The sequence below is a fragment of the Lacerta agilis genome, chromosome 8 (assembly GCF_009819535.1).
Source record: "Lacerta agilis isolate rLacAgi1 chromosome 8, rLacAgi1.pri, whole genome shotgun sequence".
NCBI classification, from domain to species: domain Eukaryota; kingdom Metazoa; phylum Chordata; class Lepidosauria; order Squamata; family Lacertidae; genus Lacerta; species Lacerta agilis.
Window position 1 is genome coordinate 74,146,650 of NC_046319.1, and position 26,060 is coordinate 74,172,709.

At 46.8% G+C, this 26,060-nt stretch overlaps 1 protein-coding gene across 2 annotated transcripts in view; it reads left to right on the plus strand.

Moving 5' to 3' along the window:
* The window catches only part of GRIK5 (glutamate ionotropic receptor kainate type subunit 5), an 86,920-nt gene extending 68,416 nt beyond the window's left edge, over positions 1–18,504 (plus strand). For both annotated transcript variants that reach the window (XM_033158320.1, XM_033158321.1), the window contains 7 exons: positions 2,021–2,130; positions 3,665–3,838; positions 5,408–5,573; positions 8,826–9,051; positions 11,307–11,435; positions 12,656–12,777; positions 17,937–18,504. In XM_033158320.1, the coding sequence (XP_033014211.1) occupies positions 2,021–2,130; positions 3,665–3,838; positions 5,408–5,573; positions 8,826–9,051; positions 11,307–11,435; positions 12,656–12,777; positions 17,937–18,293 (1,284 nt within the window). In that variant the 3' untranslated portion in view covers positions 18,294–18,504. The remainder of the gene's footprint in view (positions 1–2,020; positions 2,131–3,664; positions 3,839–5,407; positions 5,574–8,825; positions 9,052–11,306; positions 11,436–12,655; positions 12,778–17,936) is intronic.
* Positions 18,505–26,060: the final 7,556 nt, after the last annotated feature.

A 26,060-nucleotide genomic window follows, 5' to 3' on the forward strand; every position in this document is an offset into this window, starting at 1 on the left:
CCTGTCTTCAGTTTGGGAAGGCAGCAAAAACGACAACTTTTATCACATTGCAAGGTTGTCAAAACAAGGTCTCCTTGGCTGCATTCAGCTTGATGGATCGCAAAGTGTGCGGCTGGGCTAATATAAGCAACAGTGCTGGAATTTCACCAAATATACCCTTGTTCCAGTAGGGACGCGAATGGCGCTGTGGTCTAAACCACTGGGCCTAGGGCTTGCCGATCAGAAGGTTGGTGGTTTGAATCCCTGCGATGGGGTGAGCTCCCATTGTTCAGTCCCTGCTCCTGCCCACCTAGCAGTTCGAAAGCACGTCAAAGTGCAAGCAGATAAATAGGTACCAATCCGGCGGGAAGGTAAACAGCGTTTCCGTGCGTTGCTTTGGTTTGCCAGAAGCAGCTTAGTCATGCTGGCCACATGACCCAGACGCTGTCTGCGGACAAACGCCGGCTCCCTCGGCCTATAGAGAGAGATGAGCGCCGCAACCCCAGAGTCGTCTGCAACTGGACCTAATGGTCAGGGGTACCTTTACCTTTACCCTTGTTCCAACCCCCCATTTCAGCCTTTGATATTCATTGAGTGACTTTGGGCTGGTCAGTATCTCTTGGCCTCACAAGGCCATTGTCAGAATAAAATGGGGAGTGAGGAACGGAGCCACATCCTCTGCCTTGAGCTCATTGGAGGAACATTATCCTAACAAATACCCTGTTATTTGCAAAAAGACCTTTAAACGGAGCAAGGGAGCGTAGCTGCAATGCCCCGGGCTTATCACGAATCAGCAGAAACCAAGGTACCGGTATCAACCCTGAGTCAACAACCTCCGAAACAGCCTCCAGAATCCCCGATATAATGGCAACAACAAGCCGGTTTCCTTCAAGGCACATTAGAGCGAAGAGAACGGCATTAAAGCTAATTGTGTAGCTCTATTATCTCTGCAGTTAGCAGAGTTGACCCGTTAAATCTGCTTTCAGGAGCACTGCAAGCAATGCTGGCTCTGCTTCCGTGAAGGCAGCTTTTAATTGGAATGCACCCCGGCAGTTTGCTGGCCCACATGAAACAGCCCCGTCTTCCTACCTTAGGGATAGGCAATGTTTAGGCTGTTCCATTGGGGCACGTCTGCCTCCAGCTAGCCGTGACCTACCTGCCTTCTTTCTGGCACTAGTCGGCTTCCTGCCCCTTCGTCTCAGTGTTGCCCCTGTAGAACACAGCAGCAGGGAGGAAGGAAGATGGGGACAAAACTAGAAATGGCTCTGTCATTGGCTCTGGCGCCACCTGCTGTTGGTCTCACTGTGTTCTGCCCTACCAGTCGCAATGCACACCAGCCACCACTGGGGATAGGCAAGGGATGGGCTGAATGAAGAGTGATACAGTCATACCTCGGGTTGCGAACGCTGTGAGTTACGTTTTTCCGGGTTACGCTCCACGCCGAACCGGAAGTACCGGAACGGGTTACTTCCGGGTTTCGGCGCTTGCGCATGAGCAGAAGTGCTAAATCGCGCTTTGCACATACGCAGAAGCGACGAATCACTACCCGTGCTTGCGCAGATGTGGCGCTGCGGGTTGTGAACGCTTCAGGTTGCGAACGTGCCTCCCCCACAGATTACGTTTGCAACCCGAGCGTCCACTGTATAGGGAATATTTGTTGGAAGCCACCCAGAGTGGCTAGGCCCCAGGGGTCAGCAAACTTTTTTCAGCAGGGAGCCGGTCCACTGTCCCTCAGACCTTGGGGGGGGGACTTTTTTTGGGGGGGTGAACGAATTCCTATGCCCCACAAATAACCCGGAGATGCATTTTAAATAAAAGGACACATTCTACTCATGTAAAAACACGCTGATTCCCAGACCGTCCGAGGGCCAGATTTAGAAGGCGATTGGGCCGGATCCGGCCCCCAGTCCTTAGTTTGCCTACCCATGGGCTAAGGCAATCCAGTCAGATGGGTGGGGTACAAATAAAATAAATTATTAATATTAATGCTGATTCAGTGGTCCTACTACTCTGGTGCTTTTTTCCTTTTTTTTTTTTACAGGGACGCAAACCAGGGTATTTCTCCTTCCTGGATCCTTTCTCCCCGGCTGTTTGGCTTTTCATGCTCCTGGCTTATCTCGCTGTCAGCTGCGTCCTCTTCCTAGCTGCCAGGTTAGTGCCCCCTATCCTGGAGCCATACTGAGGCACTACTAGGGATGGGCCTATGGAACATGGCCTCCCAGCGGTGTAGCTGGCTGCTTGGGTGCCCGGGCCGAGCCACCCATGGGTGCAGGGCAACTGTGGTGGAGGCGCCTGGCAGACACGAACCTCACTCCACCCGAAAAGGCAGCACGGTGGCTGCAGGTGTCTGAGCCACAGCATCACTCCCAGGAGAGATGCGTGGCTCGGGCATGTTGCAGGCCCTGTGGTAAGTGCCACCCCCTGGGTGAGTGGTGCCAAGTGTGCCCCCCCTGCCCCCAGCTCCGCTGCTGTGGCCTCCCCCACAAAAAATTTCTAAGTGCCCCTAGTGTTTCTAGGTGGGTAATGAATCCAGCAGAAGTGTGTGCTTCTGTGTGTTCTCCGTGTTACTGGGATATTAATTTGAGAGAATAACTTGAAATTACTTTCTAAAGAGTCTATTTGGGGGTAGTGAATTGGGTTACTGAAGGGAAAGTGAATTGGGTTGGAGCAGGGGATTCACGGGGGATAACTGAGCGAAAGAAGTTTGGGGTGATCTGGGATGGTGGTACAAATTAACTGAGTATTTTTTGGGGGGGGGGGGTTGGATTTGGTTGGGAAATTAGTTGGCTTGCATTCTGTTGCATTTAAATGCTGAAACTGCACCCGCACATATAAATTAGCGTCTGCCAATTTTTGCTTATGGTCCTTGTGCCCCAGATCTTTTAAGAACCTAACCAAACATCCTTGTTGCATTGTGTGTTGCAATGCACCCTGAAGCAGAGGTGGTCAAGCGTCTGTATTCTTTCTCGGGGTAGGTAGATTTAGTCACACACATTGAGCTCCGCATAAAGTCACGACCACCTGTCAGTAGGTACTCGGACATAATGGTATGTGCAGATATGTACATTCACACATACACATTGCACAGAAAGAGCAAGGCAGAGGAGTCACATTAAAGTCTGTAATATTTCAGTTCCTTACAACATTCCCTCCCCCATATTCCAAATAAAATTGGGTAGGGCTGCCAGGGACCGGATAAAATTTCTTTGAGTGCTGCATCTGATTCAGTGGCTGCCTGTTAGCCACCCCTGTATTATGGAGCAGGCTAGGTTTCATGCATCTTCCAGATCTTCAGGTAAAAAAAAAGGAATCAGGACGATGTCAAAGATGTCTAGCACAGAGGCCTGCTGCAAGCCAGAGCGGGTTGCACTGGGCTAAACGGACTAAAAGTCGTGTGCCGTCTTTAAGGCAGCTCTTGTGTTCTTTGCTGCATCAGATTGTGGGAAATGTCACTGCTCAAATCCTATGATGGATGTTCGTGGCTGCAGCCATTCAGGGCGAGATCTGAAATGTCACTTTGAAACGGGTTCATCTTTCATGCCTTCCTGTAATTAAATTGGTAGTTTAGTGAAGGTGCGGAGACTACCCCCTAAGATCCTGAGCCTAAATATGTTTACATAGAAGTAAGCCAGCTCCTCTCTTTCTCTTCTCTTCTCTTCCCTTCCCTTTCCTTTCCTTTTCACAGGCTGAGCCCGTATGAATGGTACAACCCCCATCCTTGCCTGCGTGAGCGGCACAACATATTGGAAAACCAGTACACGCTTGGCAACAGCCTCTGGTTCCCAGTTGGCGGCTTCATGCAACAGGGGTCAGAGATCATGCCTCGAGCCCTCTCTACCCGCTGTGTCAGTGGGGTCTGGTGAGCATCTGTGGGGCATGTCCCTGACAGGTTTGGAGAAAGGGGCCTCTGTGGAGTTGGGGTCTGTAGCAGGAGGGGTGACTAGCTGAGGGGGTATATTCAAATCTGGAAAATTCCAGACACCACCCTACCTCCCAGCTGCCTAGTAGCATTATGCTGCCATTTAAACAACTGAAAGATATTAAATATATTTTTTTCCAGGTGCTTCTTAAACATTTGGTGGTGGCTCCTAGGAATTTGGATTTTTAAAAAATGGGATAGTGGTTAAGTCTTTATTAATCTACTAAAGTTTTAGTTGATTAATCAGGGAGGACATTTTTGGTGACCACAACATTTGAAGGGCACATCTGTTTATCTGTGAAGGCTGATTTGGTTTTTGCATGTTACTGCAACAGAGAATGAAAAAAAAATTAAGGAGGCAATTTCTTCTAAAAGGGAAACTGCCATTTGTGTTTACCAAACTGTAGGCTGCCATGTTAATTGATCCATTGACAAATTCTTTAAAAAGCAGATTCTAGAATTCTAGAAATTCTTTAGCCAATTGGCAGCGTGGATTTGAGCAATGTAATGGAACAGACCTTTTCATGTGACTAGGACGTGTTAAATTAACAAGGATAATGTTGGTTTGTGTCAAATGAGGACACGATCTTCTCTCTAGGCTAAAGGCTAACAGCATACCCGGTATCTTAAATGGGTATTGTTGAGGAGATAAATAAGCATCAATGCTTAGGTGTGTGTTGATGAATTTTAATGGCTGGTATCTGCTAGCTACTAGAGATATTCCCATCTGCTTTGCTGAGGGCTGGGGAGAAAGATTTTAGCAGTTGGCATGCAGCCACAGAAGGAGAAAGACAAAATAAACCTGTCTGGCAGGCAAGAAGGGGGTTTTCTCCTTTAAAGGGTAGCTTTACCCATTTGGGAGTTTGCTTACTCCTTTGTTCTCAACCTGGATATTTGTAAAGTTAACTGCTAGCACGAAGGTCTTCAGTTGCTACCACCCTCTCCTCAGAAGGATTTGGGCCCTGTAAGCTTCCGACTGAGAAATTATTGCAAAGAAGTCCAATCTTTCGGGGAAGCCCTCCCAATCTGCTGCATAAATATGCAACCTGAGTTTGCCTGTGATTAGATGCCATCCGAAAATAGCTGCAGCCTGGAAGCGTCGCAGCATTAGATCTTGAAACCCGAAGGGATCTCATTAGCTAGGAAGTTTTCCTCTGCTTCTGCAGGATATGCGGAGAGGCACTTTTATGCATGCCCGGAATGCCCTTCCCCCGAGAGCCAGGGTGGCATAGTGGTTAGATGGGAGCACTATGACCTGGGAGAGCAGGGTTCAAATCCACACTCAGCCACCAAGCTCACTGGGTGACCTTGGGCCTCTCACTTTCTCTTAGTCCAACCTACTCCACAGGGCTGTTGTGGGTATAAAATGGAAGCTGTTTCTTGGGGGGTGGGGTGGGGGTGGAAATGGGCTATAAATCAAATGCATAGAAATGCATATATTGCCCCTCCTAAATGTTTGTTTGTTTTGGTACGGAAAATTGTGTGTGAATTTTGCTCTTGTCGCTGCAGGTGGGCATTCACCTTGATCATCATCTCCTCTTACACGGCCAACCTTGCTGCCTTCCTCACCGTGCAGAGGATGGAGGTGCCCATTGAGTCGGCGGACGACCTGGCTGACCAGACCAACATTGAATATGGCACCATCCACGCGGGCTCCACAATGACCTTCTTCCAAGTGAGAGAGAAGCGCTCGTCAGCTATATGGCTGGGCTGACACCCAGTTCCCTCCCGCAGCTGTCATTCGCTCATTCATCCGTCCACGGTCACCAAGCATGGCTGTTTTTAAGTGTGTCCCCCCCCCCCTTCTAACAATGTTTAGGCGCTTCTGTAAACCGCAGGGTTTTCAGGAGCCTGCTGCTGCCTTCCTCTCACGGGTGGGTGGTGCTGTTTTAGCTGCAAAGGGCACTGGCACCCAGCCCTGAAGTGGGCAAATACGGATCTTTGATTTGAATTTGGAGGAAAGAACCATGTAGCTGTGTTTTATGCTGATCAAGTCCGCTTAGCTACTCTCTCCCAATTTTTGCTCTTGTTCGTCTTGATAGCTAAAGCACAGAACCTCTTTATTCAGAGACGGGAAAACTCCTAAATGCCCGTTTCCAGGGGTGGCATTCTCCACTATGACCTCTCTGTGAACTTTTCGGGGTCACCTGCTTGGCCCTGGTTGGATTACGTGCTCCTTTTCTGTGAATCGGAGAGAGACAATCTGTGCATCCTTAGAAGCAGGGTAATAGAATCCTGCTGGCTTTCCCTTCGGCTTATGTGGGCATCCGGGCCTAACACGACATTCTCCAAGGATGCCGCTTAATAGGAATCAGTCCGAAAGGAAAAGGGGAGGAAAGAGAATTCCCATGGACAATAGTTCCCATTTAACTCGGCAGTTAAACAAAGACACGCATTAAGATTGCACTGTAAATCTGAACCAGTACTCAAAAAGAGTGCAGTTCTGGAAACTGCTCCAACCTCTGCACAACCTCTGTGGGTTGGGCTTCCAGGGCAGAAGCACATTTGAGCCCTTGCACAGTTTGTTTTGCAAATATAACATGGGGCAAAGGAGAGCAGGTGCTTTCACGTCTCCCCTATGCCTGCGGCTGCAAACTGTTTTTAGTTCTGAATTTCAAATCGTTGCAAGCCTGAAACCTTCTGGTGAAGGGCGGGTAATTAATAGTAACAGGAGTAATAATAATAATAATAAATTTGTGTAAAATGTTTTTTTGTTTTTGTTTACTAGTGCATCTTCCCCTTGCCATGCAACGCAAGCTGTTCCCTTTTCAAAATACTCCTTTCTGAACCAATATAGGGCCCTGTTCTCTCTCACACCTGAAAAACATTATGCGAAGAGCGGCCTTCGTTTCTTTTCATTCTCCCGACTTCCCGAGTACCTTTTAATACACCTTCTTGAAATTCTCCGAGTGGTGGGGAGGAAACGATATCCACAAAACCACTTTAATTACTGGGTGGATAGCTGAGGTGACCTTCAGCTGTCTCTTTAACTATCCCAAATGTTCTCATACATATAAACGCCCAACATCAAGCCCAGACTTCTGTCTCTTGAGATTTGGGCAGTATCCTAGCTCTGGTTAGCTTTTTCTCTGATACTGTGCCCCAGCTGAAGAACTGTTCCCTCTGAAAATATATTCAAAGCTGATGTCCCTCAGGGCCGGGGGACGGGATCTGACATATCAGTCCGAATGCCCCCCTTACTACTAATCATAGTATTGGGGTATTGGGGGCGGGGAGAGAGAGAAGGTCAAGGCTGGAGGTTCCCATGGCAACAGTAGCCAAGGCGGCAGTGACCAGTCTATTGTCATTTTGGGGAGGGGGGGTCCTAATTCTATCCTTCTCTTGGTTGCTCTGGCAACCTGTCTCCACAGTAACAGCAGTCTCTGCTCCGGGAGACATTAATGAAGGGGAATCAATCAACAAACAAGGTGGCAGGCCGGATGGCGGAAAGGAAAACCTACAGTCTTGCCTTTCAGCCAGGGCCCTGCAAAATTCCTTTCCATCCTGATTCCCAAAGCTGTCTCCTCCTTATGTTTTGCCCTTGTCAGGTCTGAGCAACAGCCACTTCACAATCACACGGCAAAATAGTTTTCAGTTTGAGTCCAGTTCCGCCTTCATATGTTTCTAAGACCTCAGGTTTTTCTTATGGTTGAAGTTGATTCACTAATCGCCTTCTAAAAACACCGTCTCTCGTGACGATTTGCACTGGCGACAGTTGACGACAAAGAGTGACCCATTTAAAGCAAGACTAAAACCCTAACGAGTGCACACTCGTGGCAAAGACCCATTGATTCACCTGAGAAAACCTATCAGGAACAAAAATGTCTTCGACTGTTTCCGGAAAGTGCAGATAAGTAACCGCCTATCATCTTGGCAGGAATGCTGTTCCGCAGAACAGGGACAGCCCTCCTCCAATTTACTGCAGAAGAGGCTTCTGAGATCTTTGCAACTTGCAGGACAAACCTGACCACAATAATCTGCTAGGTGTGCAAGGGCTGTATCAATAATAATAATAATAATAATAATAATAATAATAATAATAATAATAATAATAAAATACCCCCCCCCCGACATACACAAAATGACACATAGCTCTCAACCTTCCCTTTTTTTGCAGTGGGAAACGGCACTGGAATAAGGGAATTTCCCACAAAAAAGGGAAAGTTGACAGCTATGATGACAGGTTACCCTGATAATTCCCTCTCTAGTGCTAAACTTGGGCAGCCCACTGCGTTATCAGTTTGGAAGCAAAGCATCTAAAAAAAATCAACATAAAATTGTGAGTTGCTCAAGTGCATTGCCTGGGCAGTTTCTGATTTATTTATTTTTTAACGTGCGCTGCCATCTCTCGCCACACCCCATGCTTCTGTCTGCTTGTCGTCTGAGAACAACCTAGCCTTTTTATTTCCACCAGCCACAGGGAAAGGATGCAGCAAACCCAGTTCCACTACTTGTTGCTGAAAGCAGTAACTCGATATAGTTTTGTTTGAGCTTATGATTTTATTCTAGCAAGACTTCCACCCTGGGCCTCAGACAAGCTCAGCAGCATGTCAGTGAACTGTGTGGTTAGAATGTTGAGCTTAATACAAGTGAGGCCTAAATTTAAATTCCCACACAGCCACAAAGCTTTCTGAGTGACCTTGGGTCAGTTGCTACCTTTCAGCCTAGCTTACCCAACAGGGTTGTTGGGAAGATAAAATGGGGTGGGTGGGAGAAACTTCCACGCTGTCCTGATATCTTTTGGATAAAAATGTAATAAACAAATGTACAGGTCCTTCCTTCGCATTGCGACAATGCTTATCACGATAAAATTTCATTTGTGGAAGAAACTTAACTTCTCAAAGCAAGCCGCGAGTATATGGTCGCCTTGCGAAGTCTCGGCATCCTCTCCCTCATTCATTCTCTACCTATCTTTCTCTCCGACCAGAATTCTCGGTACCAGACGTACCAGCGGATGTGGAATTACATGCATTCAAAGCAACCTAGTGTCTTTGTAAAGAGCACAGAGGAGGGCATCGCCCGGGTGCTGAATTCGAAGTACGCCTTCTTGCTCGAGAGCACGATGAACGAGTATCACCGGAGGCTCAACTGCAACCTCACGCAAATTGGGGGGCTGTTGGATACCAAGGGCTATGGCATTGGCATGCCACTGGGTGAGTGGCAGTAGCGGGAGCCAATCATCAGCTGGCTTCGGTGCCAAGAGCAGAACAATGGAAAATGTCAAAGGCACGGGGACATAGAAGCGTGGGCCTAATAATAATTACAATGTTGATAATAATAGAAGCTATTTATATATACCTGAGTCACTTCTACTTATTGTGGAGGTTGCTGTAAGACTCCTACCTTGGTTCTTCTGTACTGCACCTAGCACCTAGGAATTTTGTGCTAGATGTTGCACAAAAACAAAGAAGAAGAAGAAGATACAAATTGGGTCTATATTATACTAACACGAAAGATCAACAGCACAAACATTTTACAAGCACATGAAAAAAAATCCCAAATAACAATGAATGCTATGAATTGCCAACGCTTTACCAGCAATCCGTAGTTAGTAGTTCATCGCCTTCACTGTTTAAATAAATAAATAAATTTTTATTTAGATGCCGCCCATCTGACTGGGTTGCCCCAGCCACTCTGAGCGGCTTCCAGCAAAATAGAAAAACATTATAAAACTTCAAACGTTAAAAACTCACCTATACAGGGCTGCCTTCAGGATTCTGTATGTGTTTGTGTGACGTCAGTATTGTTGATCTTCTGTATTGATATGAAATGTATACTGTTTAAGGGACGCGGGTGGCGCTGTGAGTTAAACCACAGAGCCTAGGGCTTGCCGATCAGAAGGTCGGCGGTTTAATCCCCACGGCGGGGTGAGCTCCCGTTGCTCGGTCCCAGCTCCTGCCAACCTAGCAGTTTGAAAGCACGAAGTGCAAGTAGATAAATAGGTACCATTCCGGTGGGAAGGCAAACGGCGTTTCCGTGCGCTGCTTTGGTTTGCCAGAAGCGGCTTAGTCATGCTGGCCACATGACCTGGAAGCTGTACGCTGACTCCCTTGGCCAGTAAAGCGAGATGAGTGCCACAACCCCAGAGTCATCTGCGACTGGACCCAACGGTCAGGAGTACCTTTACCTTTACATTTAGATACTGTTTATATGTACATGAGCCTCTTTATTGTCCAAAAATATCAAGACTATTTTGTAGATTTATAATCTGAAAGTAGTCAGCATGGGGGTGCAGTGGTGGTTCTTGGAGAAGTACCACCACAAAAAACCTTTGTGAGGTTGAGCCAGGTGCCCTGTTAATTGGCTCAGCCTGGGATTGGAATGGGTACTGGAAACATATAAATGCAAATAACTGGGGGTTCCGCCAGGTGGCAGGTTGTCAAATGCATTTGGAGTTCAGGACACTCTGAACTAATCAGGAGGAATTCTTTTTGAAGGCTAAAATTGACCGTTTAATTTTTTTTTTCTACCAGAAAGGTAGAAGGTGTGCTTTGTGGAGAGGGCTTAATTTGAGATGTTGCAAATGGGTTGTCGACAATCAATTTTTTTTTTTAACATAAAATGTCCCTTGGAAAGGGTAAATCCAGAATAAATTGAGGGTGGGGGGGGGGATACAGGTTAGTGTTCTGCTGTCAATGACATTGTGTGAACGCCAGTGCTTTTGTTTCTGGGGGGACGCAGGGGTACGCATACCCCTAAACATTTTGTGAATCTTTGTACTTCTGTCCATTTACTGTATTTATTTCCCCCGTTTTGAACTATAAAATGGTGATTTCCTTGAGTCAAAATGAGAGTACCCCTAAGCATTTTTTTAAAAGAAAAAAAAGCACTGGTGAACGCTACAACAACAACAAAACACCTTGCATGAATATTGCAAAACAACCACATTGATTTCTCATGCAGACGTGCTTATACCAGCTCCTTCTCTTTTTCCTTCTCTTTTTCCTTCTCTCTCTCTCTCTCTCTCACACACACACACATCCCTACATAGGCAGGTATAGCCTGTCTTTGGGAATGTTCGAAACAGTGGTTTCATCAACATGGATCTTTTAGATTCCCCTTTCACTTTGGATGAACTTCGGCAGTAAGGTCGGCCAATCACCCAGAGATCAATACTGAGGGAGATTTTCAAAAAGTGTTATAGGCTTGCTCTTGCAAGGAGCCCCAGCTGACTGCTGCAGCAGCTGAGTCCCCCTTCGCCTTCCCCTCACTTACCTTAAATGCTGACAAGCCTTGTGTGACCAATAAGCCAACTGGTAAATGAGATTCAAAGTCAGCAGGGAGCTATATTAGACGCCTTTCATAATGCTGGAGTCGACATGCCGGCCCCTGCTCTGAAGCTCGATTGAGTGATGGCCTGAGAAGGGGTGGATTAATCATCATTGACAGCCCTGTGTCATATCTGCAGGCTCCCCGTTCCGGGATGAGATCACCCTCGCCATCCTGCAGCTTCAGGAGAACAACCGCTTGGAGATCTTGAAACGGAAATGGTGGGAGGGAAGCAAGTGTCCAAAAGAAGAGGACCACCGGGCCAAAGGTGAGGTGCTGAGGGTTAGAGGGGAGCATATGATGGGTGCTGCCAACCTGAGGTTGCCAATGGACGCCATGGGTTGGGTTAACACTGAGTAGGACCCAACTGGAATTGCAGCCCAAGGTTTTTGATAAATATGTGGCTATGGGTTAAAACCACACCAGGCACTTAAAATACACAACTTCTTCCCCCGAAGGATTCTGGGAACTGCCGTTTACCCTTCACAGATTCCCAATTCCCAACAAACTGCAGCTCTTGGGATTAATTGGGGATGGAGGCACGTGATCTAAATGTGATTTGAACATATGGCACGGACCTCTCTTCCATACAAAAAAATAAATCTGGCAAGCTGGAGGAAGAAACCAGCAGGTGAAACCTTGGCATTGAGCATGGTCCTCAGCCTAAATGAAGGCCAACAGTATATGGTTGTGAGGCCCTGTCTTTGGGGCTGTTTTAGCCTCAGTTTTTTGAACTTAGATTTCATGTGTGGCTCACAGGCATGCCCACCTGCTGAAATCAAGTGTAAGTTTTGTGGAGATTGCTAATAGGCTGTGTAGAGCAACCTCTGGCGGCAAGAGAGAAGACTGCCAGTCGAAAAAGATGGGTTGGTGGAGGAAAATCAGATGAGCTGCAGCTGTAGACACAGTAATACACGCCTCACCATAGCAGAAACAGATCCAATAATGTGTCCGACTAATGGTTGAGCAAGTCAGTAGCTTCTGTCGGTTTGGACACAAAGAGTTTGTTTTCAGCCTGTGTCCTATTGATTTTTAAAGATCTCACTTATTGAAAAATCGTCGAAATGTGTCGGCCCATTTACAAAGGAATACCGGATTGGCTGGATTCTGGGGAAGGAAAAGCTGAAAAACAGTAGCCAGGGAACAGCAGGGAGAGGGAAACACGGTGTCTGCAAACATCCTAACTTTCAAAAGCATACATTTAAGTTTTTCTTGGGAGGGATTTGGGGATCCTCTAAAGCGCTGAAAATTGCACTGAAAATATTTGGAAGCGAACATTCAGAGCTGCTCTGGGCACACTGGGCAAGGAGACAACTTTATAGATGTGTGCGAGAGAGAGAGATTGTGTGAAATCCCAGGTGTTAGGAATGCTTTCTGACTTCTTGAAAGTGGCCAGAGTGGGGCAGCTTAGAGCTGTGTCCGTCCTGTCCTTGCTGGCTCCCATTATTATTTTCTCTTCGTCTCTCTCTCTCTCCCCCCCCCCAACAGGGCTGGGCATGGAGAACATTGGAGGCATCTTTGTGGTGCTCATCTGCGGGCTCATCATTGCAGTCTTCGTCGCTGTCATGGAATTTGTATGGGCCACGCGTCGCTCGGCTGAACATGAAGAGGTGAGGTGGGGTGCGGCTCGTTCTCTGGTTGCATGGAGGAAGGAACAAGGGACAGTGGCTGGGTCTAAAGGGAAGACTATTGCCACCAGCCCCTGAGGAAGTATGAGTGGGTGGTTTTAAGAAGGGCATTAAACTGGTGAAGGAGCCACAAGGCGATTGAGAAGTGAATCAGAGGGTCTCATGTACAGACTGGAGGCAGACTTGCAGGTGTGTGTGTGTTTGTGAGAGAGACAGAGACAGTGCAGACCCTCCAACATTTCTCCAATAAAGACAGGATCGTCCTATTCCGTTGTTGTTGTTGTTGTTGTTGTTGTTATACACCACCCAACTGATTTTATTAGTTATACCCCACCCATTTTATTATGTATCACTCTGGGCAGCTTCCAACATACAGTGGTACCTCAGGTTAAGAACTTAGTTCATTCTGGAGGTCCGTTCTTAACCTGAAACTGTTCTTAACCTGAGGTACCACTTTAGCTAATGCGGCCTCCCGCTGCTGCCGCGCCGCCATCCTGAAGCAAAGTTCTTAACCCGAGATACTATTTCTGGGTTAGCAGCTTCTGTAACCTGAAGCTTCTGTAACCTGAAGTGTCTGTAACCCTAGGTACCACTGTATATAAAAGCATAATACAACATTAAACATTTTAAAAAAGCTTTCCCATACAGGGCTGCATTTAGATGGCTCAGGGAGTCGGATAACTCCATACACTTCAACATCTCTCGGAAGAAAGCAGGGACATCCTAAGGAAAAGTGGGACATTCTGGGATCAAATCAGATACCTGGATAGCTTCAGTAAATCCAGGACTGCCCCTGGAAAATAGGGACACTGGGAGGGTCGAGAAGAGGAGAAGTTCACATTCACACCATACATTTTAAAGTACCATGCCACTTTAGGCAGTCTTGGCTTCCCCAAAGAATTCTGGGAACTATAGTCTGTTAAGAGTGTTAGGACGCCCCTATTTCCCTCACAGAGACGCAGTTCTCAGAGTGATTTAACAACCAATCCCTCTTCACAGGGACCTCTGGGAATTGTAGCTATGTGAGGGGTCTCCTGGCAACTCTCAGCGTCCGAATCGAACTACAGCTTCCAGAATTCTTTGGGTGAAACCACAATTATTCAAAGTGGCGTGACACTGCATTACGAGTATGGTGTGCATGTGCGCAGAGAGCGGACAGAAATCTGCCGTTGCTTTCAGAGCAGGAGCAATGATATTGCCTTGCTTGTTTGTGGCTGGTGGCTGGGCCTTAGCTACTTCTTCTTCAGTATTAATGCTGCCCAGCCATGTTGGCAGCCATCTGCCTGTATTGCCTACCAAACTGCCCTGGCACTTAGTATTGCCTGCACTGATTGGCAACAGTTCTCCTGGATTTCAGGAAGGGGGGTGGTGGTCTTTCTCTACCTGAGGACGCCGGGGATTGAACCTGGGGCTTTCTGCATGCAAAGCAGATGTCTTACCGCTGCGCTACATCCTTTTCTGGGGGCTTGATGTTTGAGGTTGCCCTGTAAGAGAAAAGCATAATTTCCCTATCGTTCACGAGCTGACATTGGCTTCATTTTGCGGTAATTTATCGGTTGCGAGCACATATTATTTATTTGCTTGCTTGTTTGTTTTGACTTGTTTGTTGCTTGCTACCCAAAGGTCTCCAAGCAACTTGCAACGTATTTAGAACATAAATTTAAATATATTCTGCCATAAAACAGAACAAAACAACCGCCCTAACAGCCGCAGGAAGCTTTGTAGTCACATAAACATTGAAGATCACAGAGGATGCTGCCTTGTTGTTCAAAATGAATTGTTTCATTATTTTGTTCATCCGCTGTTGAAGTTGTTCTTTTTTTGTTTCTGTTTTGCATACATGGGGGGGGAACCCTCTTGTTTCTAACAAGAGCTGAAGGGTTATTCTCACCTTGCATGCCCTTGACTAATACTTCTTAAATTAGGGAGGGAAAACCTGTGGCCTTCTTGATATTGTCAGTGTGCAGTTCCCATCAGCTCCAGCCAGCATGACCAGGAATGATGGGAGCTTCAGCCCAGGAACTTCTGGAAGGTCACAAATCCACTCTGCTTTAAATACATCAATAATCATTCAGTTATCATTATCAATTCTATTAAATGCTGTTTATACCGTGTTTAAGAAGAAGAAGGCTGATCGCCGAAGAATTGATGCTTTTGAATTATGGTGCTGGAGGAGACTCTTGAGAGTCCCATGGACTGCAAGAAGATCAAACCTATCCATTCTTAAAGAAATCAGCCCTGAGTGCTCACTAGAAGGACAGATCCTGAAGTTGAGGCTCCAGTAGGGCCTACTTTGGCCACCTCATGAGAAGAGAAGACTCCCTAGTAAAGACCCTGGTGTTGGGAAAGATGGAGGGCACAAGGAGAAGGGGACGACAGAGGATGAGATGGTTGGACAGTGTTCTCGAAGCTACTAACATGAGTTTGGCGAAACTGCGAGAGGCAGTGAAGGATAGGCGTGCCTGGCGTGCTCTGGTCCATGGGGTCACGAAGAGTCGGACACGACTGAACAACAACATACCGTGTTTCCCCGAAAGTAAGACATACCCATAAAATAAGCTGTAGCTGGATTTCTATGCATTTGCGCAATATAAGCCATAACCCGAAAATAAGACATATTGACACGGCGTCTCCCTTAAGACGGCCTGGATAGGTGTGGCTATGCAGCGTACTGATACGGAGCGGTTAAAATAAGACATCCCCCCAAAATAAGCCATAGTGTGTTTTCTTGAAGGAAAAAATATAAGACAGTGTCTTGTTTTCGGGGAAACATGGTATCCCATCCTCTAAGACGCTCAGGGCATTGGGGTAGTTTTGGCCCAGAGAGTGTGTGTGTGTGACTGACTGGAACAAGGCCCTCTGGTGTCCTTGACTCCTAGAATTGTAGAGTCGGAAGGGACCCCGAGGGTCATCTAGTCCAACCTCCTGCAATGCAGGAATCTCAGCTAAAGCAGCCATGGCAGATGGCCACCCAACCTCTGCCTAAAAACTCCCAGTGAAGGAGAGAGTCTGCCACCTTCTGGGAGTGTCTTTTCCGAACAGCTCTTAATGTCAGAAAGTTCTTCCTGATGTTTAGTCAGAATCTCCTTTCTTGAAACTTGAAGCCATTTGTTCGAGTCCTACCCTCCAGAGCAGGAGAAAGCAAGCTTACTCCATCTTCCGTGTGACAGATACTTTAAGATGGTTATCATATCTCCTCTCAGTCTCCTCTTATCCAGGCTAAACATACCCAACTCCCCTCAACCTCAGCTACCAAGGCCTTTTTTTACAGAAACTCCCTCCCTCTGAATCCCTCTTTTCCCTCTGGGTCAGCAACAGGGGAAGGGGAAGACCCTTCAGAAGTATTTCGTATGCTAGCCTCCATTTTCTATTTCGTTTTAAAGATTTCTCTGTTGCTCCACCTTTTGAGAATTCCCCCCACATTTTGCCCAAGTAAGGACCATCTCCAAAATGGCTGCCATGTTGTAACATCACAAGATGGCTGCTATGTCTGGAATGGCACTAAGTGATTACGTTTCATTGAAACCAACTGGCAGTAGGCTCAGAAGAATTTATTCCAGCAGGACAGGTTGGATTTATTTAAGCAGTAGTACTTAGGGAAAACACTACCCAGTTTCTGAAAAAATTATATTTTTTAAGGATTAAATGAACCCAGACTAGGTCTATCAAACATTATTAATAAGAAGGCATAATTTTCTGTATTGCCCTCTGTTCCTCACATGAACACTGCTTCCATTCCACCGCAGTTCGCCTTGAAAACTATGTTATTTGTCTCTGTCTGCTGTGATGAAATTACGTAACTTTGGTAATTAATTACGTAAATTATGTTGTTGCGTCATTTTTCCATCCCATTCATTTCAGTGCCAAGGAAGTGGCAGTGGACAATGAATTAGGTATAATTTTAAGACTGAAAGCAGCAGCAACAAGTGATCTACCGTATTTTCCGGCGTATAAGACGACTGGGAGTATAAGACGACCCCCAACTTTTCCAGTTAAAATATAGAGTTTGAGATATACTCGACTGCAGATTCTCCACTCGGCATATAAGACCACCCCCCGACTTTTGAGAAGATTTTCCTGGATTAAAAAGTAGTCTTATACGCCAGAATATACAGTATTTGATGGGTTGAGTTCCGTTCTGGACACAAGACAAATAAATGAACTTCGGCCATTTCTGTTCCCGCTGAAATTTTCCCACATCTCTAGTCATGATAGTTCAAAGAAAAGCCCCCGTGTTCAGAGGCAGTCTATCTATGGTTGCTAGATGCTACCTTGCCCTGTAAGTTTCTCTGGGGCATTCTACATGCAGAGGTGGATCTTTGTTCTCTCTCTCAGCATTGACTTTTAAATTTTAAAAAAAAAACCTATTGTGATATGAAGGTAGTCTGTGTTCGTATTCTTGTTTGTGTCGTGAGAATCCAAGCGGATTATACCTCAGTGATATGGAGGCTGAGTTTGCCAGCAACACTTTCATTTCAAAAATACCGTTTTTCTGGGTAAGTGTAGGATGATCAAGTCGCAGCGGAACCTGCAAGCACCTGAAAACCGAGGAATAGGGTTGAGGTTGAATCTCATAGGGCAAAATACAAAGTTTATCAACTTTTTAGGCCCCGTTTACTGATGGGCTGGGTTGGTAAAATACTTTCTGCTTGGAAACCCTGGTCAGGGTGAAAGTAGAGGGGCAGGGTAGCTGTGAAATGAGACGCCAGAAGGGCCAAAGAAGTGTGCCTTCCTCCATTGGTGCCCCACAAGTTGGCAGTAGCTGGTCCTGAAATGCTGCCCGCTGTGTTAAATTACCCACAATGCCCCAAGCCGCCTAATGTAGCGACATTACACTGGGCGCTCTCTCTGTGGTTTTTTTTTTAAAAGTATCTTTTATTAAAGGTTTTCTTGATTTACAAAGGTAGTGCAATGTCTCTCTCGTATTTTTTCCATGTAACTCTCTCCGTGGCATTGTGCAAAGTTTAACACGGCTGTCGGCGTCTCAGTCTTGGCCACTGCCACCACGCAAGTACATATGGCCGGGGAAACAGGGGCATGCAGAAAAATGGGGGGTCCCTATTTTCACCCGAGGAATGTTGGAGGGTATGCTTAGGGTGGCGCCCACCTCCTCTCACTGCTTGCTCCTTCCTTCGCGACAGATCTCGGTGTGCCAGGAGATGCTACGGGAGCTGCGCCACGCCGTTTCTTGCCGCAAGCCGACCCGCTCCCGCCGGCGCCGGCGCCACTACGCCACCCGAGGCGCCCTGTCGCTGCGCTCCGTCCGAGAGATGCGCCTCAGCAACGGCAAGCTCTACTCGGGGACTCTGGTGTCTGAGCCGGGGCCACAGCGCCTCCTGGAGGAGACTCCCCGGCCTTGTACCCACGTCCGCATCTGCCACGAGTGCCGGCGCATCCAGACTCTTCGGGGAGCCCCCCCGCCGCCTCGGGGGCCCCCGCCTTCTGAGGAGGGCACTCCGCGCCGGAGAGCCCCCCGCGAACACAGCGGGCAGGAGTGATGCCCACCCCACGTGCTTATTGGCCCCCTTCCCCACCTTGGCCCTGCCTTCGCTCTCGTGCGGAGGTGACTGCTGTTAAGACATGTACGCTATGCGTATGCCCTGATTTGGGGGGACCCAGGCCTGAGGGGACTTCCCCGCACACACCCTGGCGCATAATCCCTTGCCCTAGGGGTAGTGTGTGGATATCTTTGCGGCCCTCCTGCCTCCCCGCCAAAAAAGAAGGCCACAGCTCTTCTCGAAATCCAAGGGGGAGAGAGAGAGAGAGAGTCCTTTTCTAATCCCAACTTCTCGTGGGAAAGAGACACAAATCCCCCCCACCCCGCCCCAGTTGAACCTCGCCGTTGTGGTGATTAGATCTGTGGCAGCTTGTTTCTGACGCTGCAGAAAGACAGTTTCCAAAGCCTCTTACTATGAGGGAAAGGGATATGAAAACCAATATCCGCAGACACAGACCCCCAACCCACCCCACCCCTTTCGGCCTTGCCCCCCTCCAGCTCCTCCTACCCCTTCCACAGTGCAGCTGCAACCACAGCCCCCCCCCTTTTTGTGCTGTTTCCCCCATGCCTTTGCCCCATGGAGGGAGTTTGCTTAAACAGAGGTGCCAAAAGGGGTTCAGGATCCCACACCGCCCCCGCCACGTGCCTGCTGGGAAATGAATACCTCCAGCTATTTGCGGGGCAACGGGACAGTTCGCCTTTTTTCTGGGGCGGGGGCGGGGGGGGGAGGTCGGGGCCCCTACTGGAAGACGGCAAGGAGGTGGGTTGCGTGCAAGCAAACCATACACTGGCGATGGAGACTGAACTCAGGGTCAACTAAGCCGCCTTCTGAGGAGTCGTAGGGCCTGCCGGGTTCCACACTTTTAACAAACCAACCTGAAGTAATACAGGACCAAGAACTAAAAAAAAGGGGGGGCAAGTGGGAAGATAAAGACCCCGACAGAGGTAACGAACCAACCCAGCTTTTGGGGTGGGGGTGGGGGGGAAGCGAACCGCACAGGACCCTGGAAGCAGAAGAGAGTGGGGAGCGAGGATTTGGTCTGTGGGGGCCCCTCCCCATGACGTCTTGTCTGTCTTTTTTTAATTTTTGTTTCATTCTTTAAAAAAGAGATTTTTTTTTCTTTTTCTTTTTGGAGAAATTTCTATAGAAGCCAAAAACTGGAGACTTTAGTGGCAACCCCAAAAGACAAATAAACGTGAAAATACTTGATTCTTTTATGTGAGTGATGGGAGAGAATTATTGCTTTGTGCTAATGGCGGGGGCACCCTGGTACACATCCGTGGGGGGACCCCATGTGTGGACACCTGCAAACATCAGCACACATAATCATTTTTCCTTCCCTAAGCCCTGCTTGGGACACGGGTGGTGCTGTGGTGTAAACCACTGAGCCTCTTGGGTTTGCTGATCAGAAGGTTGGCGGTTCAAATCCCCATGACGGGGTGAGCTCCCATTGCTCGGTCCCAGCTCCTGCCAACCTAGCAGTTCAAAAGCATGCCAGTGCAAGTAGGTAAATAGGTACCGCTCCAGTGGGAAGGTAAACGGCGTTTTTGTACGCTGCTCTGGTTTCGCCAGAAGCGGCTTAGTCATGCTGGCCACATGACCTGGAAAAACTGTCTGCGGACAAACGCCGGCTCCCTCAGCCAGTAAAGCGAGATGAGCGCCTCAACCCCAGAGTCGTCTGCGACTGGACTTAACTGTCAGGGGGACCTTTACCTTTACCTTTACCCTTGTTCCAACCCCCCATTTCAGCCTTGAAAAGGCAATGGATGCACGAAACTTTATTGACAAAATTTTAACGTGTTTCGAACATCTTCGTAGGAGCAGATTGAATAATGCACAATCATTCAAAATCCAAATAGTTTAATCATACTCACAGTAATTAACTGCAGAGTATACCCCTTTTCTTTGATCCATAGAACAATTGTAACAAAATGTGTTTAAAAAGAAGAAGGGGAGAGGAAATCGATACAAACACATTACAGGCATTTCAGATGGAGCCGGCCCTGCTCTTAGGCAGGCAGGAGAAAGGATGCCACCTCGGGCAGCTGATTTCAAGGTACCGCTAAAGGACAGCAAATGTTCAATTGTAATGCATTACTGGGTATTTTTTTACCCCCATTCGTACATTAGATTCCAGAAATGAGAAGGTTGAGCTTTGAGTTATACCTCTGGCGATTATCTGATTGATCCTCAGTGGAGAATTACTTTTGAATTGGCATGTACAGGGTTGCAATGCTAATCAAAAAGAGACTAATTACATCCCTGTGCAGGAAACCTATAAGTTCTTTATTTATTTATATAAAAAACAACAACAACATGAAAGTTCTCATACAAAGTGTATTGAGATAAATTGATGGTGTTTTGTTTTTTTCTGATGAAGGCAAAAAAGATTCAAATATAGTGGTGGTTTTAAAGCTTCTGTGTGCAAAGGTGGCGGCTGGAGAACATGCCCAACATAAAATATACCAGCATTTCCCTGCATGGTGACTCCCAGACATTTTGGACTTCAACTCCCATCATCCCTGACCATTGGCCAAACCAGCCGGTACAGTCTTTTCTTCAGCACTCTGTTCACCAGCACTTGTTCTTGAACCCATTTGCCCAGTTCCTTCACACTCCTGTTTCCCCCCTTGACCCTGTGACATAAGCCTCTCGACCTTTTGTCGGGGTTTGGGTGCTGGAGCTCCTCGTGCACGGCCTTGGACTGGTTATGCACGAGGTACCAGTTGCGGGGAAAGCGGCCAGCGTTCCGCGTGCTTTTGAGCACGGTCGCCGGCCAAGCCTCACAGTCTGAAGGATGTTGAGTAAGCCAATTGACGACTCCGAAAGTTTGTGAGTTCCTAGTTGCCTTCTTAGTGAAAAGTTGCCTCGTGAAATAAAATATATACCCTGACTCTGAATAGGCGGACCAGCTTAAAGAAATTAAAATTTTTTACTCTACTCCCCCCTTTAGCCCCAAAGGAAGACAGACACCGGTTGTATCTTTAGTGGCTTCGGCAGAACCCGCATAGGCTCGTCCCCTAAGCTAAGTTCTCCTAAGCTTAAAGTCCCTGCGCGCCCAATCTTCCGCGAGGCTAACTAAATAAACTAAAACCGAAATATCTTCCGCGGGCCTAACCCTAGGTTAACCTAAAAGAACCTATCTAAAACTAAAACCGAATGATCTTCCGCGACCTAACTCTAACTAAGGAAAAACCCATCCAACCCGTCCAGCCCGCTCCTAATCCCTTAAACTAAACTTGACTTAAACTAAAACCCAAACTGAACATGAACGAACTACCTGCCTAAGCGGGGTGCCTCTGCCTTTTATTAGGGAACAAACGTGACATCATCATTAATGCTTTAACCAATAAAATCACTGTTGCTGCCCTCCAAAAAGGCGGGAAGCAAGTTTAACGCTCATTAACAACTTTGAACATGACCGGAACTATAAAATAAAGGCGGATTAATCTCGTAAGTGAACCACACTATTCATTCATGCTTTCACTTTCGCTTTTACGCGCAGTTATACCAAAAATAGACCTCGAAAAACTCATAAAATAACCAAATAAATATGAATCCATGGCGGATCCGTGAAACGTATTCCGACATATCATCTTTCTTTTTTTGTTTTAAATTAAATTATTTTTGATTTAGTTATATAAAAAGAAGGTTAAAGATATCATAAGCATTTATCAGACACAAACATTACCATTTGTTTCGATATAGACCTCGACACGAAAAGGCGAACGTCGACAATGTCGACAGTGTCCATACCAAAGTCTACATCAAAACTGTGATATAAATACCAGCAAAACCATCAACATCCACCCCTTTCATAGGAGAAAATACTTGTACAATAATGTAGCAATAAAGTCATGAAAATAACAAACCACTAGCCGAACATAAAAAGTGATCGATCCGATACACTGTAAACCTTCTAGGCATATATAAATACTTCAACATGTAGTGTAACACAGCAAATCACCTCATAAGCGTGTATACTTTCGCGTGCAGCGTAAAACAACAAATTACTCCCCGAACACAAGAGAGGACCTGATACAGGTCCAAAATTAAAAATAACGGATAACGACTGCCCAAACATAAGAGAGGTCCCGATCCGGGACCCAAAATTAAAGTATAACTAGAGCTGGGGCTACATAGCCTACCCAGACCCCTCCCCCATTTTTTTTAATTTTTTATTTGGAAAACTGAAGAAAAATGGATAAGGTAACAGAAAAGGGTTGTGGCTCTGAGGCTACAGAATCGAGGGAACTTTAGATTCTGGACTTACCACAGCGACCACAGGTAACGGGGAACTAGGGTCCGATTCCAGAGAGGGGATTTAAGCCACCTAAGTACAAATGTTTTTTCGCCACAAGAGGGGATTTAAGCTACCTACATAAAGGTGTCCCAGCCAGGATGAGGATTTAAACCATCTACGCAAGGGTTTCCAGCGAAACGAGATGGGATTTAAACCAGCTACATAAGGGTCTCCCATCAACAGCAGGAAACAGAGTGAAGGGAAAAGCTGGGAACCTGGTTTACTGCCAAAAGGTAGCATATAGAGGGGGATTCTTTAAAAGAAAATAGGGGTACCAAAAGGGTAGGACGCCACCAGACTTGACATATATATCTTGAACAAATCCGAGAATGACCAATTTTTTGACCAAGGAAAATATTTCAAATAAGGTAAATAAATGTTACCACATTTTGAACTACAACTTTTGTAAGCACAACGAGGAGATTTAGGATTACTGAAATAAAACATAAATGCAGGAATATGTCTATGACTAGAACTGCACAAAGACAATGTTTTGACCTTACGTAAACATTTCCATATCATCAAAATTTGTGACGCTCTAAATGGAAACCATTTCAGAAAAGTTTTCATGTATATAAGCATCCATATCATTAATTACCAAGCTATATGGAAAACACATGTAATATGCGAGGCGGATATTTCAAGAAGCATACAAAGGCAAATATGCAATTTTTACAAGTACAATATAAAGTACAAGACAGGTTTAGAACTGCAAAATGGTGTTGGAGAGGAGGATGAAGACGATGAATGAGTTGCCGGTCGTCTTCTTCTCCGACTACACACGACCATGTAGAAGAAATAGTCCTGGAACTCAGGAAAAGTTCATGGGGCTCAGGAAAGTTCTGAAACATCGAGTTCTGAAGAAACAACGATACCTGTAGAAGAAAGGAGGTTAAGCAAGCAAATCAGGGTGATCTGCTAGTGAATGCAGGTATGGGAGTAACTGGAACAAATCCAGGCAGCCAGGAACCAAGGGGCTGCCCAGAGGCAAACAAAAGGCCTAGGCAGTAGGAGGGTAAGGCAAACTGCCCAGAACTCAACTGGTGCTGTTAGTTGAGCACTTTTGAAGAGTTGCTGCATTTGACAGGAAGTTGAGAAGTTAGCGAATAGCTAACAACCAGAGTTAGACATCACGGCTTGCGATGAAAAGGGAGTATCGAATTTCACGCAAAGTTTGTCCAGCGTGTTTCTTGAGTGAAGAATGGGGTTGAACACACAAACAGGGTGTGGGAAGTAGGAGTTTTTTCCGCAGAAGTACGGACAGTCCTCCGCTGAGAAGGATTAAGCAACAAGGGCTGTCGTTGAAGATGCAGGCTGGCAAGTACCACGCAGGGTTACATGACTTGATCTTCAGGTGAAGAGTTCCTTGCGGAAGACAGTACTTCTGAGCACAAGGAGGAACTGCCTGAGGAGCCTGTAGTAGAGTTCTTGGTCGATGCAGGAAAAGATACTCCAGAAGAATACCTGGGGAGATGCGGAGCATATTTGCAATCAGGTAGAGAGCAACAGAAAGCAGGTGAAAAGGGTTTGCGGTTTTGGTTGGAAACAGGTATGCTGCAAGAAGTGATGGCAGCAATCTGTAGACACGGTGAGTACCATTCAAAACCAGCCAACAGAATGCCCATGCAAAAGACAGCACGGAACATAGCAAGGAGCATCCCATGGATGACGATTGGATCACTGAGACAAAGGAGAGTTTCAACGGCGTGAGAGCGCTTGAAGATGCTGCTGAACAGAACTTGTAGACAGGAGAATTCACCTTACCAAGCAGTGAAACTTTCCAGGGGAACTTTGCAATAGGCTTATTGCAAAGGGCAGTTTTAAGACTATTAAGGGAGCGTTCCAAGGTCAATGACTGTGGAGCTTTATCCATGAGGTACTGATGGAGAGTAAAGGGTTGCATGTGATCCTGGTGTAGTAGCTCTTTGATTAGGGCCTCTGCTGCAGCGAGCTTTTCTGACGTCAGCGCCCATTGGTCGACCCATACAGGGGGTCCTTCCTTCCATGTGAGTGGAAGAGCATGTACTGGCGCTGATGCAAAGGCCCACATCAAAAATGTGTATGGACAACAGTTCTTGCTTTAGACAATAAGTCTCTACCCCAAAGGGTGATAGGCACATCCATAACGAGTGGACGGAGCTGCACCATGGAGCCTGAGTCTGACTGGAAGGTAATCGGATGCACGCTCTGGTGGGCGGGTTCGAAACCTCCGACTCCGAAGACTTCCTGGGTGACAGTCGTTGCCCACTGGTCAGGCCAATCCTTTCTGGCAATCACTGTGACATCTGCGCCTGTATCAAGAAGACCCTTGATCTTTCGTCCACCCATTTCTAAGACGAGATGAGGGCGTTCTTCTGTAATCTTGATTAGCGCCATTGCTGCCTGAGGAGGCAAAGAGTCTACAGGAGCTGTAGGCGTAGAAGTAAGCAAATAGAGTCTGGCAATTTCCAAGCCTTTTGTTAGGACACAAGGAACAGTTGAAAATCCTGGAATCAGCAACTGCGATGAATCTGTGATTCGAACTAGGCCTGCAGTCAGTGTGACTGTGGCAGGGAGGCGATCCATCCTAGGCAGGATAAGGCAAATCGAGGTGTCTGGGAATGGACCACGAATGGATGTTGGCAATTGCTGAGCAAACCATGGATTTGAAAAGTAACAGTCCTCTGTTAAGAAGAGTGGTATACCTGGGACAGAAGATTCTTCTTGTTCTTCGTTGGCAGTGTCTGAAGACATCTTTTTGGCTTCGGGTTTTTTGCACTGCTGAAGTTGGCAACTCTGAAGCTGCTTGGCATTGAGTTGGCAAACTTGAGGTTCTTCCGTTGGCAAGAGTTGCTGATGCTGTTGAACCTGCTGGCATTCAGTCAGTCGTGTATCAAAGTGACAGGATGGAACTTCTTCTTTGACACAAGGCAGTCGAAGTTGTTGCTCCTGATAGTTGTTTGATTGTGGCGGGCTGAGCTTAAAAGCTGGAGGTGACACAAAGGTGTGGACATTGTTAACTGGAGTGATGTTTAAACTTCCACAAGAGGGAGCTGGTTCACTCACTTGTATTCTTTGGCCACATGGAAAGTGATCATCAGCTGGGTTGTTACCTGGATATTGCTGTTTCATCAAGGGCAAATGTCCTTCAATGACAGATTGACCTTGACTCGAAGGTGAGTAAAGCTCAGGTGCTGCAAGGTTGACCTCAGTAGGATGTCTTCTCAACGTTGAAGGCAATTCTGCGATCAGAGACTTGACTGTGATTGCTTGCTGTGAAGCGGGGGTGACATCAGCAGGAACTGAAGGGCGGTCAGCAGAAGGTGAACTGAATGCTGTATTCTCTACTGGAACCCTTTGAATAGGTAAGGCAGATGATGAAACCTCTGGAACCTGAATGTTTGATGAGGTCACATTTTTTCTTTGGACATCTGAAGAGTAGATATCTCTCTGGATCACTCTTTTTTCCTGATGACCTGGATAAG